At 37.4% G+C, this 23,847-nt stretch overlaps 1 protein-coding gene across 15 annotated transcripts in view; it reads right to left on the bottom strand.

Moving 5' to 3' along the window:
- The window catches only part of RALGAPA1 (Ral GTPase activating protein catalytic alpha subunit 1), a 276,848-nt gene that overhangs the window by 66,173 nt on the left and 186,828 nt on the right, over nt 1-23,847 (bottom strand). For all 15 annotated transcript variants that reach the window (XM_021941133.2, XM_021941130.2, XM_021941131.2 and 12 more), the window contains one exon: nt 6,284-6,407. In XM_021941133.2, the coding sequence (XP_021796825.1) occupies nt 6,284-6,407 (124 nt within the window). The remainder of the gene's footprint in view (nt 1-6,283; nt 6,408-23,847) is intronic.

The following is a 23,847-nucleotide window of genomic DNA, read 5'->3' as shown; positions in this document are numbered from 1 at the left end:
CTTTATTAGTCTTGCTAGCGGTCTGTCAATTTTGTTGATCTTTTCAAAAAACCAACTCCTGGATTCACTGATGATTTTTGGAGGGTTTTTGTGTCTCGATCTCCTTCAGTTCTGCTCGACCTTAGTTATTTCTTGCCTTCTGCTAGCTTTTGAATGTGTTTACTCTTTCTTCTAAGTTCTTTTTAATTGTAGTAATTTGAGTGTCAATTTTAGATCTTTCCTGCTTTCTCTTGTGGGCATTTAGTGCTCTCATTTTACTCCGCATATTTAAATGTATCCCAAGTTCTGGTATGTTGTATCTTTTGTTCATTGGTTTCAAAACGTCTTTATTTCTGTTGAATTTATGCAACCCTTGGTAGTCATTCAGAGCAGGTTGTTCAGTTTCCATTGTGGTTGGCCGGTTTTGATTGAGTTTCTTAGTCCTGAGTTCTAGTTTGATTACTGTGGTCCTGAGAGACAGTTTGTTGTAATTTCTGTTCTTGTACATTTGCTGAGGAGTGCTTTACTTCCAATTATGTGGTCAATTTTGGAATAAGTGCAATGTGGTGCTGAGAAGAATGTATATTCTGTTGATTTGGGGTGGAGAGTTCTATAGATGTCTGTGGGTCTGCTTGCTGCAGAGATGAGTTCAATTCTATGGATATCCTTGTTAACTTTCTGTCTAAGTTGATCTGTCTAATGTTGACAGTGGAGTGTTTGATCTCCCATTATTGTATGGAGTCTAAGTCTCTTGTAATCTAGGACTTGCTTTATGAATCTAGATTGCTCACCAGCCATTGGGTGCATATATATTTAGGATAGTTAGCTCTTCCTGTTGAATTGATCCTTTTTACCATTATGTGGCAGCATCTCTTTTGATCTTTACTGATGGACACAAGTCTGTTTTTATCCAGAGAGACTTCAGTATTTGCAACCCCTGCTGTTCTCCATTTAGCAGTAAATGCCTCCATCCCTTTATTTTGAGCTGTAGCGTAATGCTCTGCGTGTGAGATGGGTCTCCTGAATATAGCAGACTGATGGGTCTTGACTCTTCATCCAGTTTGCCAGTCTGTGTCTTTTAATTGGAGCATTTTAGTCCATTTACATTTTAAGGTTAATATTGTTATGTGTGAAACCGATCCTGCCATTATGATATTAACTTGGTTATTTTACTCGTTAGTTGATGCAGTTTCTTCCTAGCCTCGTCATCTTTACATTTTGGCATGTTTTACTGCAATGGCTGTTGCGGTTGTTCCCTTTCCATGTTGAATTAGCTCCTTCAGGGTCTCTCTTGTAAGAGCTGAGCTAGTGGTAACCAAAATCTCTAAGCATTTGCTTATCTGTGGATTTTATTTCTCCTTCTTATGAAACTTAGTTTTGGCTGGATATGAAATTCTGGGTTTAAAATTCTTTTCTTTAAGAATGTGAATGTTATTTATACTCTTCTGGCTTGGAGTTTCTGCCGAGAGAGATCTGCTGTTAGTCTGATGGGTTCCTTTGTGGGTAACCCGGGCTTTCTCTCTGGCTGCTTGTAAGATTTTTCCTTCATTTCAGCACGAATCTGGCAATTATGTGTCTTGGGTTGCTCTTCTTGGGAGTATCTTTGTGCGTTCTCTGTGTTTCCTGAATTTGAATGTTGGCCTGCCCTGCTTACTAGGTTGGGGAAGTTCTCCTGGATGATATCCTGAGGTGTTCCAGCAGGACATTTTCCCCTCTTTCAGGCACCCCAATCAGATGTAGATTTGGTCTTTTTACATATCCATACTTCTTGCAGGCTTTGTTCATTTCTTTTTCTTCTTTTTCTTTTGGTTTCTCCTTCTCGCTTCATTTCGTTCATTTGATCCTCAATGTACGATGCCTCTTTCTTCCAGGTGATAAATTAGGTTACTGAAGCTTGTGCATTTGTCATTATTTCTCGTGTCATGGTTTCATCTCTTTCATTTTGTTTATGACCTTCTCTGCATTATTTACTCTAATAAATGAATTCTTCCACTTTTTTTCCAAGATTTTTTAGTTTCTTTAGCTGGGTATTAATTCCTCCTTTAGCTCTAGAAGTTTGATGGACTGAAGCCTTCTCTCATCTCATCAAAGTCATTCTCCGTCCAGCTTTGATCCGTTGCTGGCGATGAGCTGTGCTCCTTTGCGGGGAGATGCTCTTATTTTTTGAATTTCAGCTTTTCTGCCCTGCTTTCCCCATCTTTGGTTTCATCTGCCCTTTGGTCTTTGATGATGGTAGGTGTACTGATAGGGTTTTGGTGTAGGTGTCCTTCCTGTTTTGATAGTTTTTCTTCTAACAGTCAGGACCCTCAGCTGGGTCTGTTTGATTGCTTGGGGTCGCTCAGACCTCTGTTTGCCTGGGTGTCAGCAGCAGAGGCTGCAGAAGATAGAATATTGCTGAACAGCGAGTGTACCTGTCTGATTCTTGCTGGGAGGCCTCTCCGGGGTGCTCACCCTGTGAGGTGTGGGGTGTCAGACTGCCTAGTGGGATGTCTCCCAGTTAGAGCTACTCCAGGGTCAGGGACCCACTTGAGCAGGCAGTCTGTCCTTCTCAGATCTCAGCCTCCGTGTTGGGAGATCCCACTACTCTCTTCAAGCTGTCAGACAGAGTCGTTTGCATCTGCAGAGTTTTCTCTTCTTTGTTGTTGTTTAGCTGTGCCCCTTGTCCCAGAGGGTGGAGTCGAGACAAACAGGTTTTCCCTTGAGCTGCTGTGAGCTCCACCCAGTTTGAGCTTTCCCAGGCTTTGTTTACCTACTTAAGCCTCCTTGTAATGGTGGGCACTCTCCCCAGCCTCGCTGCTGCCTTAGGTTAGATTGCAGACTGCTGTGCAATGAGGGTGGCTCCCGTGGGCGTGGGACCCTCCCGGCCAGGTGTGGGATATAATCTCCTTGCCTGTTTGCTTAAAGCGCAGTATTGGGGTGGTTACCTGATTTTCCAGGTGTTGTGGTGTCTCAGTTCCCCTGGCTAGGAAGGGATTCCCTTTCCCCTTCGGCTTCCCAGGTGGCGTCACCGCCAGCCCTGCTTCAACTCTCGCTTCAATTGGGGCTGCAGCAGCTGACCAGCACCAATTGTCCGGCACTCCCAGTGAGATGAACCCAGTACTTCAGTTGAAAGTAAATCACCGGTCTTCTGTGTCGCTCGCGCTGGGAGTTGGAGATTGGAGCTGTTCCTATTCAGCCATCTTGCTCCGCCGCAATACCGATTGTAGTTATCTTAATGGGTGTGAAGTGATACCTACTATGGTTTTGATTTGCATTTCCCCGATAGCAAAGGATGTTGAGCATCTTTTTATGTGTTTATTGGTCATTTATATATCTTTTGTGGAGAAATGTCTATTTAGGTCCTTTGACCATTTTTTAGTTGAGTATCTTCTAATCATTGATTTGTATAACTTGTTTGTATATTCTAGATACTAGTCTCTTATCAGACTTCACCTTGAAGTACAAAAATTTTAATTTTAATAAAGTACAATTATCTGGTTCTGTCTTTGTTGCTCATGCTTTATGTCTTATCTAAAAATCCTTTGCAAAATCCAAGATCACAAGGATTTACTCCTATATTTTCTTCTAAAGTTTTAAAATTCTAGGTCTTACATTTAGGTCCGTGATCCATTTGGAGTTAATTTTTGTACATGGTATGGGGTAAGAGTCTGGCTTCATTCTTTGCATATGGCTCATAGTCTCAGCACCATTTGTTGAAAAGACTATTCTTTCTCCATTGGATGGTTGTGGCACCCTTGTCAAAAACGGCTGACCACAAATATGGGGTTTATTTCTGGACTCTCAATTCTATTCCATTGATCTATATGTCTATCCTTGTACCAGCAGTACTACACTATCTTCTTTTTTTTTTTTTCCTAAGTTCTGCCCCAGGATCTATCCACACTACCTTGATTAGCATTGCTCTGTATTAAGTTTTGAAATCAAAAAGTGTAAATATTCCTAACTTGTTCTTTTTCATGTCTCCCTTACTTTTACTAATACTTTTATGGTATTTTACATTTTAACAGAAAATCTACTTAGGGTTTTTTTTTTGTACTTTTCAAAGCATTTTCACATATATAAGCTCAATTGAACTTCACATCACCTCTGTTGGGTAGAAAAGTACATTACCTTTGACAAATAAGTAAAGAGGCATACAGAGCTTAAATAACTCACTTAAGGTAAAACAGCAGGTTAATACGATCCATAAATCCCACTACTGGGTATTTATTCAAAGAAAAGGAAATCAGTATATCAAAGCGATACCTGCACTGCCATATTTATTGCAGCTTTACTCACAACAGCCAAGATATGGAAACAACCTAAATATCCATCAACAGATGACTGAATAAAGAAAATGTGGTATGTATCACAATGCAATACTATTCAGTCATAAAAAGGAATGGAATCCTATCATTTGCAGAAGCATGGATGGAATTGGAGGTCATTATGTTAAGACAAATAAACCAGACACAGAAAGACAAACATTACATGTTCTCACTCAGATGTGGGAGCTAAAAAAGTTGATCTCATGGAGGTAACAAATAGAATGACAGTTACCAGAGGCTGGTGAAGGTGGTGGTTGTGGTGTGGCGATGAAGATAGGCTGGCTAACGAAGACAAAACATATAGTGAGATAGAAGGAATAAGCCCTACAGTTCAATAGTACATTAGCATGACTATAGTTAACAACAAAATGTTGTTTATTTCAAAATAGTTAGAAGAGGAGATTTGAAATGTTTCCAACACAAATGATAAATGTTTGAAGTGATGGGTATCCTAAATATCCTGAACTGATCACTACACATTGTATGCACTTATCAAAATTATATGTTCCACATAAATATGTACAATTATTATGTAGCAATAAAAATTTTTAAAAGAAATGAAGTCAGTAAAAACATACTGATTTAAATACTACCAACAACCACCTTGACCTAACTGACATACCTAGTTCATTACACTCAATAACTACAGAATATACACATTTTTTTCAAGGGAATAGGGTACCTATACTGAGATACATTATATTTCAAAATACTGAAATCTTACAGAGTATATTCTGTAATCACAATGGGATAGAATTAGGTATCAATAACGACATCTAGAAAAAACTCACATATTTTGAAATAAAACTACACATTTATAAATAAGCTATGTATCCCAAGGAAAAAATCATAAAAAAATAGGTTAGATTAGCCATTAAAATATATACAAAACACTAAAGGCTTACATATCAGACACTGTGAAAGGCACTGGGAATTTAAAAAAAAAGAAAAATCACTGAGATAAAAGTGCCTGCCCTCTACAAGCTTATAGTCTAATGCAGTGCTCTTTAACAATTTTGCTCATATACTCTCTACAGCAATTTTGGGAAACTATTAAATTGAAAACTATAATAAAAATTTTCATAAAAAATTTAAATGATTGCCAAGGATACAATTTCCAGTACACTATATAATAAATAGATGTGCTTTAAATATATTTTCATCAAAATCTTGGAGCTACAGATTTGGCTGCTTCAATATATGCAAAGTGTCTGGTATTAAATTGATCACAAGCCAATCAGCCACATCAGATTTACTTTCTGTTCTAGAACATGTCTGATACTTCATTTTTCAATTCAAATAAACATATTCATCCAAATCCTTATGACAAATACCTACCTTCTGAGTTATAATTCTAAGATAGACAGATTTGGTACAGGAATCTTGACATGGGTTGGTTTCTTGAATGACATAAAGTATAACACCTTTCAAAATTTCTTGTTTTGCTGGCAGGGACTTTCTCCTAAAAGTATACCCACTAGAACTGTCTCTTTTGTTGGTGCTAAAACCCTCTGGGACACTGTACGATTTGGGGTGGGTGAGTAGTATGCCTTTCTTTTACAAAGTAAATGAGAGACAAGAGACTGCAGAAGGGTTTTCTGGCATTAGTTTTGGTAAACTTGAGGATCTGGAAGCTAATTTCCTCAAAACTATGTATACCCACATATTCCTGGAAAGCCTTTGTGTAGCCATAAGATCCTAGTTTGAAGACCACCAGTCCAGTGGTCACAGCTGTAAGGAAAATCCAGATCTTATAAAGCTATGAGTTTAGTACTCTTTCACAATATACTGTCTCATAAAATAGTCAACACCTTTCCTTTCAAAGTCCCAACTGCTGCTGTATGTGCAGACAAAATGGAAGGCAGAAACAATAACAAATTAGTTGTTAAGCTGTTGTATCTCCTAAAATAATACTTCTATAATAAGCTAGGAAAAAAAAAAAGAAAAAAACCTTATGCTTCCAAATATAAATATTTCATATAATTTAAAAATAATACCTCCCAACCAAGACCAGCTACAAAATCTTCATATGCTTGACTTCCTCCTGTATTGGTGAGAATGGAGTGTTTGTCTTCTTGTCCTTCAGCAACATAAAATACTGCAATCTTGTGTGTCTCTCGGCTATAAAACAAAAGATTACACCACTCGTTTAATCACCATTTTATCTACTCATTCATCCAACAATTAAGTTCTATGTACAAAGTATGTAGCAATAAAAAGATTAAAAAGGATTAGATCTTATAGTCTACAGAAGGAGATATAAATGCAACGTAAGTAAAAAATTACTACAAAATTGCCATTGGAATCAAAGACAAGCATGATCATTTTTGACTGCAGAAACAGAAACTTAAAGAAGATAAAATTGAGTTAGATGAAGGTAAGAAAGATTCGACAAATGAAGAGAAAGAGCATCAGGAAGGACACATAGGTGTGAATACATAAAGCATCTCAAGAATTGTCTGTTTTGCAATGTAGCCGAATCCCATGGTTGAAGGGACTACATTTTAGAACTAGGTAGGAGTACAGAGATGAGTGAGAAAGGATCCAATCCTTCAAAGTACTTACAATGTAGAAGAAACACCCACAGTTAAGTGTTGTTTAACAACAGGGATACATTCTGAGAAATGTGTCTTTAGGCAATTCTGTTATTGTATGAACATTATAGATGTACTCACATAAACCTAGATGGTACAGACTACTACACAACCTTGGCTATCAGGTATAGCCTCTTGTTGCTAAGCTACAAATCTGTACAACATGTTACTGTAGGAATACTGTAGGCAATTGTAACATATTGTTAAGTATTTGTGTATATAAATACACATAAACAAAAAGGGTGCAGCAAAAACAAGGTATTCTAATCTTATGAGACTACTGTCGTATATGTGGTCCAACATTGGTGAAAGCATAGTTATGCAGTTTGTTTACAAATATAAAACTGTATGGAGTAACAGCCAAGTTCTTAGACATTTTATTTTTAGTTCTCTCTAAAATTAAAAGTGTTCATAAAAGCACATTTCTTGTTTGAAATTTAGCTTTGCAATTTGGCTTTCCAAACTAACTAAGTCATGCTACATTTACTTTAGGTTGATTTAACAAAGCTTGGGTTAAAAAACTTTAAGACCATTAGTAAAGTTTTCACTACTATATCATGTAGGAATTAAAAAAAAAAAAAAAAAAAAAAAAACCCTGCAACAACAACAACAACAAGTAAATAAGAATTAAAGTTCTTTAAAAAATGGAGTCTGACAACCGAATTTTCCCACACATCTGGAGCAAGTTACCAAATCATGATAGTAGGTTCAATATCAGCAAGAAAGATGTTTCAGCTGCTTTCAATAATGGAATATTTTACTTTAGATGATGAGCACATAGGCAAACTTTCAGTGTATCAGATGTGTCATCAGGATATGCTAGTGTAAGCAGTAAAATATGATGTGGGGATGGGGAGACTTCCAAATCTGCAGAATAAGGATCTACACAGCCTCTCTCCCAAGCAAAACATAGCTTATCTGTTGAAAAAATTTAAAACATTATTTAAAGTCCCTGTATACTGTCCTAAAGTCATAGAGCAAACAGGGAAACATTCATTCAAGAAAACTCAGTAAATCTCAGTAACAACACAGAGCTTTTGATATATGAATTACAACTTGTTTCCTTGCCCCACTCCCTCAGCTCAATGTTGCAGAAGTTTTGCCCTGGGCATCCTACTCAGGCCTAGAAGACAGAGGTTCCCTCTCTCTCCAGCTTCCAATCTGGAGCTATGGCTTCCCCATGGAAGAGACAGGTTACTAGAGGCATTTATCATCCTTCTCCAGCCCCATGTTACAGAAGATCTATTTTAGATAGGTGTGGCTGAAAGAACCAGGTCTCCTCTCCTTCCCTCCCTCTCTTAGGGCAGAAGCTCCAGGAGCAAAACGTTGAGGGTCTCAATCTTCTCCATTCTAGCTTGCTCACAGGGTAGAGATTCTGCCAGGAGAGCGAGCTAAGACCAGGGACTGCCAACTCCTTCCAGGTGCTGACTTGTAGAGTGACCCTGTCACTCCAGGAAAAGCTGATCCGTGACCCCAGGTCAGGTGTAGTGAGAGATAGGTTTTGCCCAGGGTGAAAAGTAGGTTATAAGGACAAAGAACTCTGCAGCAGTTCTGCCGGAAAGGGCTGACATTATTTGCAACAGAGCTTGGAGGAAAGCAATTAAGAGAAGCTGGCAGCCCTATGACAAGCAAAACAGCCAGAACTTTAACAGAATCAGGAAATGAGACAGCCAAGAAGGACCCTTTGGGGAATCACAGTCAATTTTGGAGGTCAAAAACCCTGTGCACATGCACTAGGCTTCACCCAATAAGGAACAATTAGAGTAAGATGTAGGATGGACAGACATGAAAGCATTCCCCAAGTCACACAAAGACTTATCAAAACAAGGTAAATCCTCACTGGCACTGAATAACCTGAACTCAGGGTCGACCCCTGGGAAGCTAAGACTTAAAAATAACATCCAGTCATTCCTTGCAGTCTGGAAGACTGTGTGCATACCCAAAGCTGTACCCTCTTTGGAGTAATCAGGAGTGAACCTTCAAGCTATTAGTCTCCTGGTGAATGTGGGACAAAAAAACAAACACACTCTCAACTGTGATAGCAGTCTCCAAGCCACACACATCCCAAAGTAAATGATAAAAATCAAATGGTAAGGGGGAAAAAAAAATCAAACTGGTAAGGACTAAGCACAAATTTTGACCAATAAGTATGTGATAATCCAGGGAAGACCCCTCATTAGCCAGGCTAAAAGAAAAACAATTTTTAAAAAATCTGAGCAGGGAGATCAGAGGCTAATTACTGTGGGGAGACCAAGTTGCTAGAAAATAAACAAATGAACAAGCAAACAACAACCAACAATATATTTTTGGATTCAAAGACACAGATAAAGTTGAAGTCAAAGGAATGGAAACAAGTAGCATAAAATAGAAACCAAAAGAGCTACAGTGGCTATACTAAAATAAGACTTTAAAACAAAAAATGTTAGAGATACAGATATTTCAAATGATACAAGGTCAATCTAACAGGAAAAGATGAAAATTACAAACATATATGCACCCAAAAACAGAGCCCCAAAATACATGATGCAAAACAAAGACAGAACTGAAGGCAGAAACAGACATTTCCTCAATAATAGTTGAAGATTTTAATATCCCACTTTCAATAATGGACAGAACAACTAGAAAATATCAACAAGGAAACAGAAGACTTGAACAATAATATGACAACCAGACCTACCTGACATCTACAGAATACTCTATCTTACAGTAGCAAAAACACATTCTTCTCAAGCATATGTGAAACAACTTCCAGGATAGACCATAAAACAAGCCTTGATAAATTTAAACGATTTGAAATCACGCAAGGTATATTTTTTATCCACAATGGAATGAAAGTAGAAATCAATGAAAGAAAATTTGGGTAATTCACAAATGTGTGAAAATGTAACCATATACTCCTAAATTACCAGTGGGTCAAAGAATAAATCTCAAGGGAAATGAGAAAATACTTAGAGATGAATGAAAATAAAAAATGAAAATAAAAAGAGAGAATGAATGAAAATGTGGCCTATAAGTAAAGCAGTGCTCATTGGGAAATTTACAGATCTGAATGCCTATATTAAAAAAGATTTCGCCTGTAATCCCAGCACTTTAGGAGGCGAAGCGGGTGGATCCTGAGTCAGGAGATGGGAGACTATCCCTGGCTAACATGGTGAAACCCCAGTCTCTACTAAAATACAAAAAACTAGCAGGAGGCCTTGATGTGGCGCCTGTAGTCCCAGCTACTTGGGAGGCTGGCCCGGAGAATGGCGTGAACCAGGCTTACAGTGAGCGAGGTCAGCGCCACTGCACTCAGCCTGGGAGGACACAGTGAGACTCAGTCTCAAGATTTCATTCACTTCCTTTGAGAATGAAAGAAAAAAAAGTTTTAAAAAAGATTTCATACCAATAACCAAACCCTCCACCTTACAAAACTGGCACAGTGATTCATACCTGTAATCCTAGTACTTGCGGAGGCCAAGGTAGAAAAACTGCTTGAGCCCAGGAGTTCGAGACCACCCTAGGCAATACAGTGAGACCCCATCTCTACAAAAACAAAAAAACCAACTGGGTGTGATGGTGCACACCAGTGGTCCCAGCTACTTGGGGAGGCTAAGATGGGAGGATCACTTGAGCCTGGGAGTTCCAGGCTGCAGTGAGCCATGACTGTGCCATTGCACTTCAGCCTGGGTGACACAGTGAGACCCTGTCTCCAAAAAAAAAAAAAAAAAAAAAAAGCAACTAAATTCAAAGCAAGCAGAAGAAAGAAAAGAAAATAATAAAGACTACAGTGGAAATAAATAAAATAGAAGAGAAAAACAATAGAGAAAAAAAATCAATGAACCCAAAAGTTGGCTCTTTAAGATGATCAACAAAATTAGCCATCCTTAGGTAGACTGAGCAATAAAAAAAGACTCAAAATGACTATCAGGAAAGAAAGAAGGGACACCACTAAATATTTTACAGGAATAAAAAATATTATAAGGAAATGCTATAAGCCTTTGTATGTCAACAAATTAAATTAGATAAAATGAACAAATTCCAAGAAAGACACAATTTCCTTTTTTTTTTTGAGATGGAGTCTCGCTCTGTCGCCCAGGCTGGAGTGCAGTGGTGCGATCTCTGCTCACTGCAAGCTCCGCTTCCCGGGTTCATGCCATTCTCCTGCCTCAGCCTCCCCAGTAGCTGGGACGACAGGCACCTGCCACCACACAAGGCTAATTTGTTGTATTTTTAGTAGAGATGGGGTTTCACCATGTTAGCCAGGATGCTTATGATCTCCTGACCTCGTGATCCGCCGCCTCGGCCTCCCAAAGTGCTGGGATTACAGATTCGGCATCCGGCCGAAAGACACAATTTCTAAAACCAACCTTAAAAAGAAACAGAATACCCGAATAGATCTATAACAAATGAAGACTTTGAATTAATAATTTGATTAGAAAGGAAGAAGTAAAAATATCTGACTTGCACATGAGGTGATTTTTTATATAGAAAATCCTAAGGAATCTGCTAAAAAGGCTATTAGAGCTAATAAACAAGTTCAGCAAGGCTGCAGGATATAAGATCAAATATACAAAAACTGAAGTTCTATACACTAGCAATAAACAATCCAAAAACAGAAAACAAAATTTTAAAAATCCTTTTATAATAGCATCAAAAAGAGTAATACTTGAGTATAAATTTACTGTGAAGAGCAAAACTTATATTTTGAAAATTACAAAACACTGTTGAAAGAAATTAAAGATCTACATTTAAAAACACTCATGTTCATGGGCCTAAAGACTTAATATTGTTAAGATGATAGCATCCCCAAACTGATCTACAGATTTAATGTAATCCCTATCAAAATCCCAGCTGCCTTTGATAATAGAAATTGGCAAGTTTGGCTGAGTGTGGTCGCTCATGCCTGTAATCCCAACACTTTGTCAGGCTGAGGCAGGAGGACTGCTTGAGGCCAGGAGTTTAAGACCAGCCTGGGGCCAGGCATGGTGGCTCACATCTGTAATCCCAGCACTTAGGGAGGCCAAGGCAGGTGGATCATGAGGTCAAGAGATCGAGAGGGCGAGACCACCCTGGCCAACATGGTAAAACCTCATCTCTACTAAAAATACAAAAATTAGCTGGGTGTGGTTGTGTGCGCCTGTAGTCCCAGCTACTCGGGAGGCTGAGGCAGGAGAATCTCTTGAACCCAGGAGGTGGAGGATGCAGTGAGCCCCAAGATCGTGCCACTGCACTCCAGCCTGGCAACAGAGTGAGACTCCAACTCAAAAAAGAAAAAGAAAAAAGAAAAACACCCAGCCCAGGCAACACAGTGAGACACCATCTCTACAAAAAAAAAAAAAAAAAAAAAAATTGGCCGGGCATGGTGGCACATGCCTGTAGTCCTAGCTACTGGGGAGAATGAGGTAAGGTGGGAGGATCACTTGAGCCCAGGAATTCCAGGCTGCAGTGAGCTCTGATCATGCCACTGCACTCCAGGCTGGGCAAAAGAGTGAGACTCCATCCCCACTAAAAATAAAAAGAGAAAAAAGGGAAAAAAAAACCCCTCTGAAATTGACAAGCTCATCCTAAAATTCACAGGAAAATGTAATAGCCCCAAAATGGCCAAAACAATCTTGAAAAAGAATAGAATTGGAGAACTCATACTTCTTGATTTCAAAACTTGCTATAAAAGTCATCAAAGCACTCATAGTACTGACGCAAGATGAGACAAAAATCAGTGGAACAGAATCATGTGATCAGAAATAAACTCATATTTATAGTTAATAGCTTTTTGATAATGGTATCAAGACATTTCAATAAATAGTGTTTTCAACAAATGATACCGGGACAACTAGATATCTACATGAAAAAGAATAAAGTTGGGGCCAGGCACAATGGCTCACACCTGTAATCCCAGCACTTTGGGAGGCTGTTAGGAAGACTGCTGGAGCACAGGAGCTCAAGATCAGCCTAGGCAAAAAAATGAGACCTCATCTCTACAAAAATTTAAAAATTGGCCAGGCATGGTGGCATGCGCCTGCAGTCCCAGCTACCTGGGAGGCTGACGCAGGAAGACCACTTGAGCCCAGAAGGTTGAGGCTGCAGTGAGCTGTGACTGCGCCACTGTACTCCAGCCTGGGTGACAGAATGAGACTCTGTTTAAAAAAAAAAAAAAAAAAATGAAGTCAGATTCTTACACCATATAAAAAATTGAATCAAATGACTCATAAATCAAAAATGTAAGGGCTAAAACTATAAAACTCATTAAAAAAAAAAAACCCAAAGGATCTTATATTAGGCAAGGTCTTTTTTTTTTTTTTTTTGAGACGGAGTCTTGCTCTGTCGCCCAGGCTGGAGTGTAGTGGTGCAATCTTGGCTCACTGCAAGCTCTGCCTCCCAGGTTCACGCCATTCTCCTGCCTCAGCCTCCTAAGTGGCTGGGACTACAGGCACCAACCACCATGCCTAGCTATTTTTTTGTATTTTTAGTAGAGACAGGGTTTCACCATGTTAGCCAGGATGGTCTCGATCTCCTGACCTCGTGATCCACCCGCTTTGGCCTCCTAAAGTGCTGGGATTATAGGCATGAGCCACCACGCCTGGCCTAGGCAAAGTCTTCTTAAATACAACACAAAAAGCACAAGTGACAAAAGAAAAATAGGCAAACTGAACTTTATCAAAATTAAATTTTTTGTGCTATGAATGATACCATCATGAAAGTGAAATGACAATTTACAGAATGAGAAAAAAACTGCAAATCATGTATCTGATAAAGAACTTGTATCTAGAACACACATACAAAGGACTTTAAAGTCAGTAGTAAAAGCCCAATTCTATTTTATTTTTTATTTTATTCACTTTTTTTTTTTTTTGAGATGGAGTCTCCCTCTGTCATCTAGGCTGGAGTGCAGTGGCACAATGTCAGCTCACTGCAGCCTCTGCCTCTTGGGTTCAAGTGATTCTTGTGTCTTAGCCTCCTGCGTAACAGGGATTACAGGTATGCACCACTATACTTGGCTAATTTTTGCATTTTTAGTAGAGTCGGGGTTTCACTATGTTGGCCAGGCTGGTCTTGAACTCCTGACCTCATGTTATCCGCCCGCCTTGGCCTTCCAAAGTGCTGGGATTACAGGTGTGAGCCTCCATGCCCAGTCACATAACCCAATTTTAAAAATAGGCAAAGACGTTTGTATCATTTTCCTAGGGTTTCTGTAACAAATTACGCAAACTAGGTTGCTCTCAATAAAAAATATTTATTCTCTCACAGTGCTGCATGCTAAAAGTCAGAAATCAAGGCACAGGGCCATGCTCCTTCTAAAGTTTGTAGGGGAGCATCCTTCCTCGCCTCTTCTAATATTCCAGTTGTTGCTGACAATTCTTCAGCATTACTTGGCTTGTGGCTCTATGACTACAATTTCTGCCTCCATCTTTACAAAGGCATCTTTCCTCTGTATGCAGAAGTGTTTCTTCACATGGCTTTCTTATAAGTACACAAGTAATCAGATTTAGGGCAAAATCTAGTACAGTGTGACCTCATCATAACTGAAAACTCTACTTCCAAATTGAACTCTGAGTTTCAGGGTGGACATGAGATTCTGAGAGAATACTATTCAACCCAGTATACATTTAAATAGACATTTTTTCAAACAACATATATAGAGCCAATTATCATAGCAATGAAAAATACTCATAAGTCATTAGGGAAATGCAAATCAAAATCATGAGATATTTTAGGCTGATCAAAGCTGTACAGGAAAAAACAATACTAAAAAAGTCTCACAACTCACAAGATACCATTTCATATCCACTAAGATGAGTATAATAAAAAAGAATGACAATAACAAGTATAGGCTAGGGCATGGAGAGTATGTAACACTCATATATCACTGGTGGGAATGTAAAATGGTACAGCTGATGTGTAAAACAGTTTGCAGTTCCTCCAATGGTGAAACAGAGAGTTATCATATCATCCAGCAATTCTACTCCTAGGTATATATTCAAAACATGTCCACACAAAAAACTGAACATGAATGTTCACAGCAGCATTATTCATATTAGCCCAAAAGTGAAACCAACTGAAACGTCCATCAACTGATGAATGGATAAACAGATATTTATCAATATAATGAAATGGTTTCTGGTAATAAAAAGAAATAAAGTAGAAACATGCTGCATCATGAATGAACTTTGAAATCATCATGCTAAGCAAGAAAAGCTGCCACAAAAACCCATATATTATTTGATTCCATTTATATGAAGTGTCCAGAATAGGCAAATTTATAGAGACAGAAAGTAGATATGTGTTATCTAGGGATAGGAGGAAAGAAAGGCTGGTGGGTAATGGATACCAGGTTTCTTTTCAGAGGAAGTAAAATAACCTAAAAATTAGACTGGGGTGATAGTTGTACAACCCTGTGAATATACTAAAAATATGTACATTTTAAATGAATTAATTGTATTGTAAATTATGTCTCAGTCAAACTATTAAAATTTTAATTTGAAAGCATAATCTATTATGTGTAAATTCTAATTGTGAAAGAAAAAAACTTCTCAGTGTTTTTGCTTTTTCAGGAAAAGGGCTATCAATTAGAGCTTATAAACAATAATTTATAAAATTGGAAAGAGCTGGATAGAAATCTTCATCTAATACTATATAAATTTAAAAGTTGAGAGAAGTATATGTGCCATATAGGAAAAAAACAGAAAATGAATCTTTAAAATGCAATAAAAGAGAAGCAGAGTTCAGCTGCCCTTTACGTCAATTAATCTTTCACTATTCCTTCTTATTTTTCTACTTACTAACTATGGCTGCTAAAATGTTTGTTGTATTGTCATTAGATTAATATGCGCCACAATAGTGAATAATGAGGCAAATGTATTAGAAAAAATAATTAAAATTAGTGAACTTGCAACTACAAATGTTCTATAAGAATATGTATAGTACTGGCAAAATATTATTAGCTCACTACTGGAAACTCAAAGTGACATCTGTCAAGTTTTAAGCATTTCTAAATCCCTGTATATACTTTGCAATAAAATAATAATACATATCATTTTGTGATTTGAAATTTAAAACTCTGGTGGTTCAACCACAAGGAATAGGAAACAATTAGTCTAGGCAAAGAAAATAATCTATAAATGGTTTAGTGAGGTAAGTCTGCTAACAAAGTAATCTTTCATTTTCTTCCTCCCTAGTCCTCCCTAGACAAGTAATCAGGTTTGTTTTCGGGTTTCCTGGTTTAAGAAAGTTCAAAAGCTGTCTTACTGTCATATAATTAGAATGAATTTTTACTTGAGCTCATTGTATTAAAAAAATATGTAGTTTTCTTTAAAATTATTTTAAAAAAGCAAACAAATAAATGCCACGCATTCATTTAATTTAGTGTATAAAAAAATTCATGCTGCCTCAAGGCAATGTCTCCCCTTCAAGGTATGTGTGAGAATGGAGGTTTGTATAAGAATTGAGGTATGTATTCATACCACAATTCATCCAAGGTATGTATGAGAACGGAGGCAGTTTAGCAGGAGCCAAGAAATAAAAAAGGTAATTTAAAGAAACTGAATAGCCAAGATGGCTGGTATGGATTGAGCTCTAGACTGAAGGGTCTGGTCGGGCATTATTAGGGAGTCACTAAGGAGTGTTCTTATGAACATCAAATTTTTATGTTAGAAAGATTATGTCAGTGGTCCAGATTGTCTAGATGGGGAAGAGTCAGGAGATGAGATCCCACAGAGTACTTAGACAGTTGTTAAAACTGTTTTGGAAAGAAGGGATAAGGACATGAATCAATCAGTTGGGAGCCGTAAAGGTAAGAAGAGATATAATTGAGAGATAAGAAGAAGAATGGACATCATGATTATGAAAACCTAAAGGCAACGGAAAGGAAATGGTCAAATTTGGGTAACTCTCAAAAGGTACTTCTAAATATAAATATGACAATCAGGAGGAAGATCTCATTTTGAAAAGAAATGTGACCTAGAATGATAGTAGAGAGGCAGGTAAAAGAAAAATGAGGGAGATACCTATGTTTTGAAGGTAAGAAACAGAAAATGAACCAGTGAAGACCTGAAATAATCAGAGAATTAGGAGTTGAACTGAGTAATTTTAGTGTCATAGAAGTTGGGGGAGAGGACTTTAAAATGATCGAGAGAATTTTAAAGACAGAATAGATAACAGTATTAGATATTTAGGGGATTTAATATACAATAGATTTTTAGAGCAGTGAAACTATTCTGTGTGATACTCTAATGGTAGATACATGTCAGTACACATCCATCAAAACCAATACAAAGAATGAAGCCTAACGTAAACTTTGGACTTCACATGCTAATGTAAGATGTAAATAATAGGGGAAACTGTACGGGGGAATGGAGAATATATGGAAACTCTGTACTTTCCTATCAGTTCTTTTGTAAATCTAAACACCACACACACCTATGAAGTTAAATTTAAGTTTAATTAGGTAAATGAATGAGGCTGGTGAGGACTAAAAGAACTTTACACTTGATGGTCAGGATACTAACCTTCAGAAAGACAGTTTCAATATAGCAGTAGAGGTAGCAGCTATATTGTTCTGAGGTAAGCAAGACAGAAAAAGCAATATGATTCCTGTTCCCAAGGACTTGACCATCTAGTACCAAGATAAACTGTTATGGAGAACAATCAGAATTGAGAACCCACAGACTACTTAGAGAGTTCTTATAATCGTCTTGGAAAGAATAAGAATAGCTAAACAATAATGATAATAATAACTATGCAATATGATAAATGCTATGACAGGGACATGTTACAGGGTTCTGTGAAAGCATATGGAAGGAGATTCAAACACAGTCTGGGAAGGAAGGTGAAGCATAGGAGTAGATTAATGTAAAGCTTTCCATATAAAGTGATGTTTAAGCTGAGACTTCAAGAATGGACAAGAGGGGGACTGGGAGTGGTGGCTCACACCTATAATCCCAGCACTTTGGGAGGCTGAGGTGGGTGGATCACCTAAGGCCAGGAGTTACAGACCAGTCTGGCCAACATGGTGAAACCCCGTCTCTACTAAAAATACAAAAATTAGGTCGGGCACAGTGGCTCATGCCTGTAATCCCAGCACTTTGGGAGGCCAAGGCAGACAGATCACTTGAGGTCAGCAGTTTGAGACCAGCCTGGCCAATATTGTGAAACCCCATCTCTACTAAAAATACAAAAATTAGCCAGGCATGGTGGCGCATGCCTGTAATCCCAGCTACTCGGGAGGCTGAGGCAAGAGAATTACCTGAACCCTGAAGGCAGAGGCTGCAGTGACCTGATATGTCATTGTGCTCCAGCCACCGGTGACAATAACAAGAGCACTCTGTCCTAAGTGAGGCAGACAGGGGTGTGGAATTTACAGCCTAAGATTATTTCATTGTTAAAGAATAAAACAAAGATACATAGAAATCAATTTCAGATATAAGAAAAGGAAATAAACTTTATAAAAAAGGAAAAAACAAAACAGAAAATAATGAGTTAGAAACAGAACATAACAGAGTGTAACAAATTAGGATCTGTTTCTTTGAAAAGACTAAGCAGATTGTCTGCATCAACAAAATTTTAAAAAAACACAAAAAACAAAAATGAAAAAGGAAATCTAATAAAAATTATAACACCATGTATGAATCTCTACTAGTATCTATTTAGAAGTCTCAATGAAATGGATTTTTAGAAAATAGAAAACAAACAAAAAAAGTAAAATTTCCCCAAGAACTAAAAGAAAACCTGAGAAGAGTAATAAGATGAAACAAACTGAAAGAAAAATTAGAAATTTTATGATTTCCTCCAAAATTTTAAGCAACAGGTAATATTTATGTTATGAAGCTGGGTATAACCTCAATTCTAAAAACATAACAGGAATAGGACAAAAAATAACTACATAATCTGCTAATAGTAGACTATACCTGAACTCAAAATGAAATTCTGGTAAATCTATCACAATGGGAAGCCAAAAGATCAGGCAAGGTTTATCTCAAAAATGCAAATATCATTTGATATTAGCAGTCTAGTGATATTAAAATGCAATATACATCAATTAGTTAAAAAACCAAAACTATATGAACATTTGAATAGATGCTGAAAATAATTTTGATATAATTTAACATCGTTTCCATATAAGAACTCCTAGAAAACAGGGTACTTTCTCAGCATAATAAAAATTATCTTTTTAAAACTAATATCTAGTATCTTCCTTAATGATGAAATAGAAGAGTTGTTTTCATTAAAATCAGCAAAGACAAGGATGTCCACTGTTACTATACTATTAAACACTATCCTGCAAGTTCTGGTCAGTGCAATAAGACATGATATAAGCAAAAACAAGCATAACTACTAGAAAGGAGATTATCTGTAGATAATGATTACATATTTAGACAAATCCTGAGACAGACAATAAAACGTTTAAAATCAATAAGAGAATTCACTTCAGTGTTTGTAAACTAAATATTAAAAATAGAAAAACCTAGAAAATGTAATGGGGGAAAAATCCTATTCAGAATATCAACAAAACAATAAAACACCTAGAAATATACAAACGAGCAATGTCTGGGTCTCAGAATAAATGAAAATATACTATAATTATGAATGGGAAGACTGATGATTGTAATGGTGCTCTGCTTTTTCTACATGAGAGTTTAATTGAAAATCCAATCAAATACCAATGGGATTTTTTTTCCTGAAAAACAGCAGCATAATTTTAAATGTATCTGGAAGAATAAGTAGGTGAGAATATCAAAGAAAAGAGGAATAATGTGTGTGGTGGGGTGAAGAAGAAGACTTGGTCTATCAGATATTAAAATATATTATAGAGCTATATTAAACAGTGTAATAGTTACACAAAAATGATAGACAAATCTAACCAGAAGACTAAGTGTTAGAAGGAGCAAGATTACATGAAAAAAAGATAAATAAATAAAAGAGTACAACTAGAACGTAACGAAAAGAATGAATACCCCATTTTCCATGATGTGATTATTAGACATTGCATGTCTATATGAAAACATCTTATGTACTCCATTAAATATATACACCTACAGGGAAATTTATAGCAGTAAGTGCCCACAAGAGAAAGCAGGAAAGATCTAAAATCGATACCCTAACATCACAATTAAAAAACTAGAGAAGCAAGAGCAAACAAATTCAAAAGCAAGCAGAAGGCAAGAAATAACTAAGATCAGAGCAGAACTTAAAGAGATAGAGACATAAAAAATCCTTCAAAACAATCAATGAATCCAGGAGCTGGTTTTTTGAAAAGATCAACAAAATTGATAGACTGCTAACAAGACTAATAAAGAAGAAAAGAGACAAGAATCAATAGACACAATAAAAAATGATAAAGTGGATATCACCACCAATCCCACAGAAGTACAAACTACCATCAGAGAATACTATAAACACCTCTATGCAAATAAACTAGAAAATCTACAAGAAATGGTAAATCCCTGGATACATACACCCTCCCAGGACTAAGCCAAGAAGAGGCTGAATCTCTGAATAGACCAATTACAGGCTCTGAAATTGAGGCAATAATTAATAGCCTACCAACCAAAAAAAGTCCAGGACCAGACGGATTCACAGCCAAATTCTACCAGAGGTACAAAGAGGAGCTGGTACCATTCCTTCTGAAACTATTCCAATCAACAGAAAAAGAGGGAATCCTCCGTAACTCATTTTATGAGGCCAGCATCATCCTGATACCAAAGCCTGGCAGAGACACAACAAAAAAAGAGAATTTTAGACCAATAGCCCTGATGAACATCAATGCGAAAATCCTCAATAAAATACTGGCAAACCGAATCCAGCAGCAAATCAAAAAACTTATTCACCACGATCAAGACGGCTTCATCTCTGGGATGCAAGGCTGGTTCAATATACGCAAAACAATAAACGTAATCCATCACATAAACAGAACCAATGACTAAAACCACCTGATTATCTCAATAGATGCAGAAAAGGCCTTCGACAAAATTCAACAGCCATTCATGCTAAAAACTCTCAGTCAACTAGGTACTGATGGAATGTATCTCAAAATAACAAGAGCTCTTTATGACAAACCCACAGCCAATACCATACTGAATGGGCAAAAACTGGGAGCATTTCCATTGAAAACTGGTACAAGACAGGGATGCCCTCTCTCACCACTCCTATTCAACATAGTGTTGGAAGTTCTGGCCAGGGCAGTCAGGCAAGAGAAAGAAATAAAAGGTATTCAATTAGGAAAAGAGGAAGTCATATTGTTCCTGTTTGCAAATGACATGATTGTATATTCAGAAAACCCCATCATCTCAGCCCAAAATCTCCTTAAGCTGACAAGCAACTCCAGCAAAGTCTCAGGATACAACATCAATGTGCAAAATTCACAAGCATTCCTATACATCATTAACAGACAAACAAGATAGTTAAATCATGAGTGAACTCCCATTCACAATTGCTACAAAGAGAATACAATACCTAGGAATCCAACTTACAATGGATGTGAAGGACTTCTTCAAGGAGAACTACAAACTACTGCTCCACGAAATAAAAGAGGACACAAACAAATGGAAGAACACTCCATGCTCATGGATAGGAAGAATCACTACCATGAAAATGGCCATACTGCCCAGAGTAATTTATAGATTCAATGCCATCCCCATCAAGCTACTACAGCTTTCTTCCAGATAGTGGAAAAAACTACTTTAAAGTTCATATGGAACCAAAAGAGCCTGCATTGCCAAGACAATCCTAAGCAAAAGAACAAAGCTGGCTGACATCATGCTGACTTCAAAACTATACTACAAGGCTACAGTAACCCAAACAGCATGGTACTGGTACCAAAACAGATATATAGACCAATAGAACAGAACAGAGGCCCCTCAGAAATAGCACCACATCTACAGCAATAATCTTTTACACGACCAAACTTGACAAAAACAAAGAAATGGAGGAAAGGATTCCCTATTTAATAAATGGTGCTGGGAAAACTGGCTAGCCATATGTGGCTGAAACTGGATCTCTTCTTACACCTTATACAAAAATTAATTCAAGATGGATGAAGACTTAAATGTTAGACCTAAAACCATAAAGAAACCCTAGAGAGAAACCTAGGAAATACCATTCAGGACATAGGCATGGGCAAAGGACTTCATGGCTAAGCAAGCCATGGCAACAAAATGGAAATAGACAAATGGGATCTAATTAAACTAAAGAGCTCCTGCACAGCAAAAGAAACTATCATCAGAGTTAAAAGGCAACCTACAGAATGGAAGAAAATTTTTACAACCTACCCTCTGACAAAGGGCTGATATCCAGAATCTACAAAGAACTCAAACAAATTTATAAGAAAAAAAACAAACAACCCCATCAAAAAGTGGGCAAAGGATTTGAACAGACACTTCTCAAAAGAAGACATCTATGCAGCCAACAGACACATGAAAAAATGCTCATCATCACTGGTCATCAGAGAAATGCAAATCAAAACCACAATGAGATAGTATCTCACGCCAGTTAGAATGGCAATCATTAAAGAGTCAGTAAACAACAGATGCTGGAGAGGATGTGGAGAAATAGGAACACTTTTACACTGTTGGTAGGACTGTAAATTAATTCAACCATTGTGGAAGACAGTGTGGCGATTCTTCAAGGACCTAGAACTAGAATTACCATTTGACCCAGCAATACCATTACTGGGGATATACCCAAAGGATTATAAATCATGCTACTATAAAGACACATGCACACCTATGTTCACTGAGACACTATTCACAATAGCAAAGACTTGGAACCAACCCAAATGTCCATCAATGATAGACTGGATTAAGAAACTGTGACACATATACACCATGGAATACTATGCAGCCATAAAAAAGGATGAGTTTGTGTCCTTTGTAGGGACATGGACAAAGCTGGAAACCATCACTCTCAGCAAACTATCACAAGGATAGAAAACCAAACACCGCATGTTCTCACCCACAGGTGGGAACTGAACAATGAGATCAGTTGGACACAGAGTGGGGAACATCACACAATGGGGCCTGTTGGGGGTTTGGGGGCTGGGGTAGGGATAGCACTACGAGAAATACCTAATGTAAATGATGAGTTAATGGGTGCAGCAAACCAACATGGCACATGTATACGTATGTATCAAACCTGCACGTTGTGCACCTGTACCCTAGAACTTAAAAGTATAATACAAAAAAAAATTAAATAAATAAATAAATACACCTACAATGTGCCCACAAAAATAAAAAATAAAATAAAAATGATAGACAAAGCAACAGAAATAAACAGCTGTGAAGCAGAGAGCTTAATATTTAATAAAGGAAGCATCAAATCAATGGCAAAGGTATAGTTTATTCAACAAATTATTAAAATAGACTGTTTTTCAACATCCAAACTAGTTCCAGTTATCATTCCACAAATCAGAATATATTTCAAAATGAATACAGAATTAAATGTAAAATAATTACCACCTCAATCAAATAAAGATCTAGAAGGAAAGGCTGGGCGCGATGGCGCATGCCTGTAATCCCAGCACTTTGGGAGACTGAGGCAGGCAAATCACCTGAGGCTAGGAGTACAAGACTAACCTAGCCAACATGGCAAAACGCTGTCTCTTACACTAAAAGTACAAAATTAGCCAGGTGTGATGTGTGGTCAGAAGGCTGAGGCACATGAATCACTTGAACCTGGGAGGTGGAGACTGCAGTCAGCTGAGGTTGTGCCATTGCACTCCCACCTAGGCAACACAAGACTCCGTCTCAAACAAAACAAAACAAAACAAAACAAATAAACAAAAACAACTGGAAAGAAATAAGGAAATGTACTAGAATATTTAACTGATTTCAAGACAAAACGTTTAAGCACAACAAATAATTCAAGAAATCCAAAGAAAGAAATTGAGAGAAATGATACATAAAATGAAAAAATATGTGTGTTAAATGATCTGAAGTTGAAAACTGAAAACTAAACAACTAACCAGGAAAGCTCCCACAAATAGCACAAAAGTTAAT

This window comes from Papio anubis, chromosome 7 (genome assembly GCF_008728515.1).
Source record: "Papio anubis isolate 15944 chromosome 7, Panubis1.0, whole genome shotgun sequence".
NCBI lineage: Eukaryota > Metazoa > Chordata > Mammalia > Primates > Cercopithecidae > Papio > Papio anubis.
The sequence above is the reverse complement of the archived record's forward strand: the minus strand, read 5'-3'. Positions and strand labels throughout refer to the sequence as shown.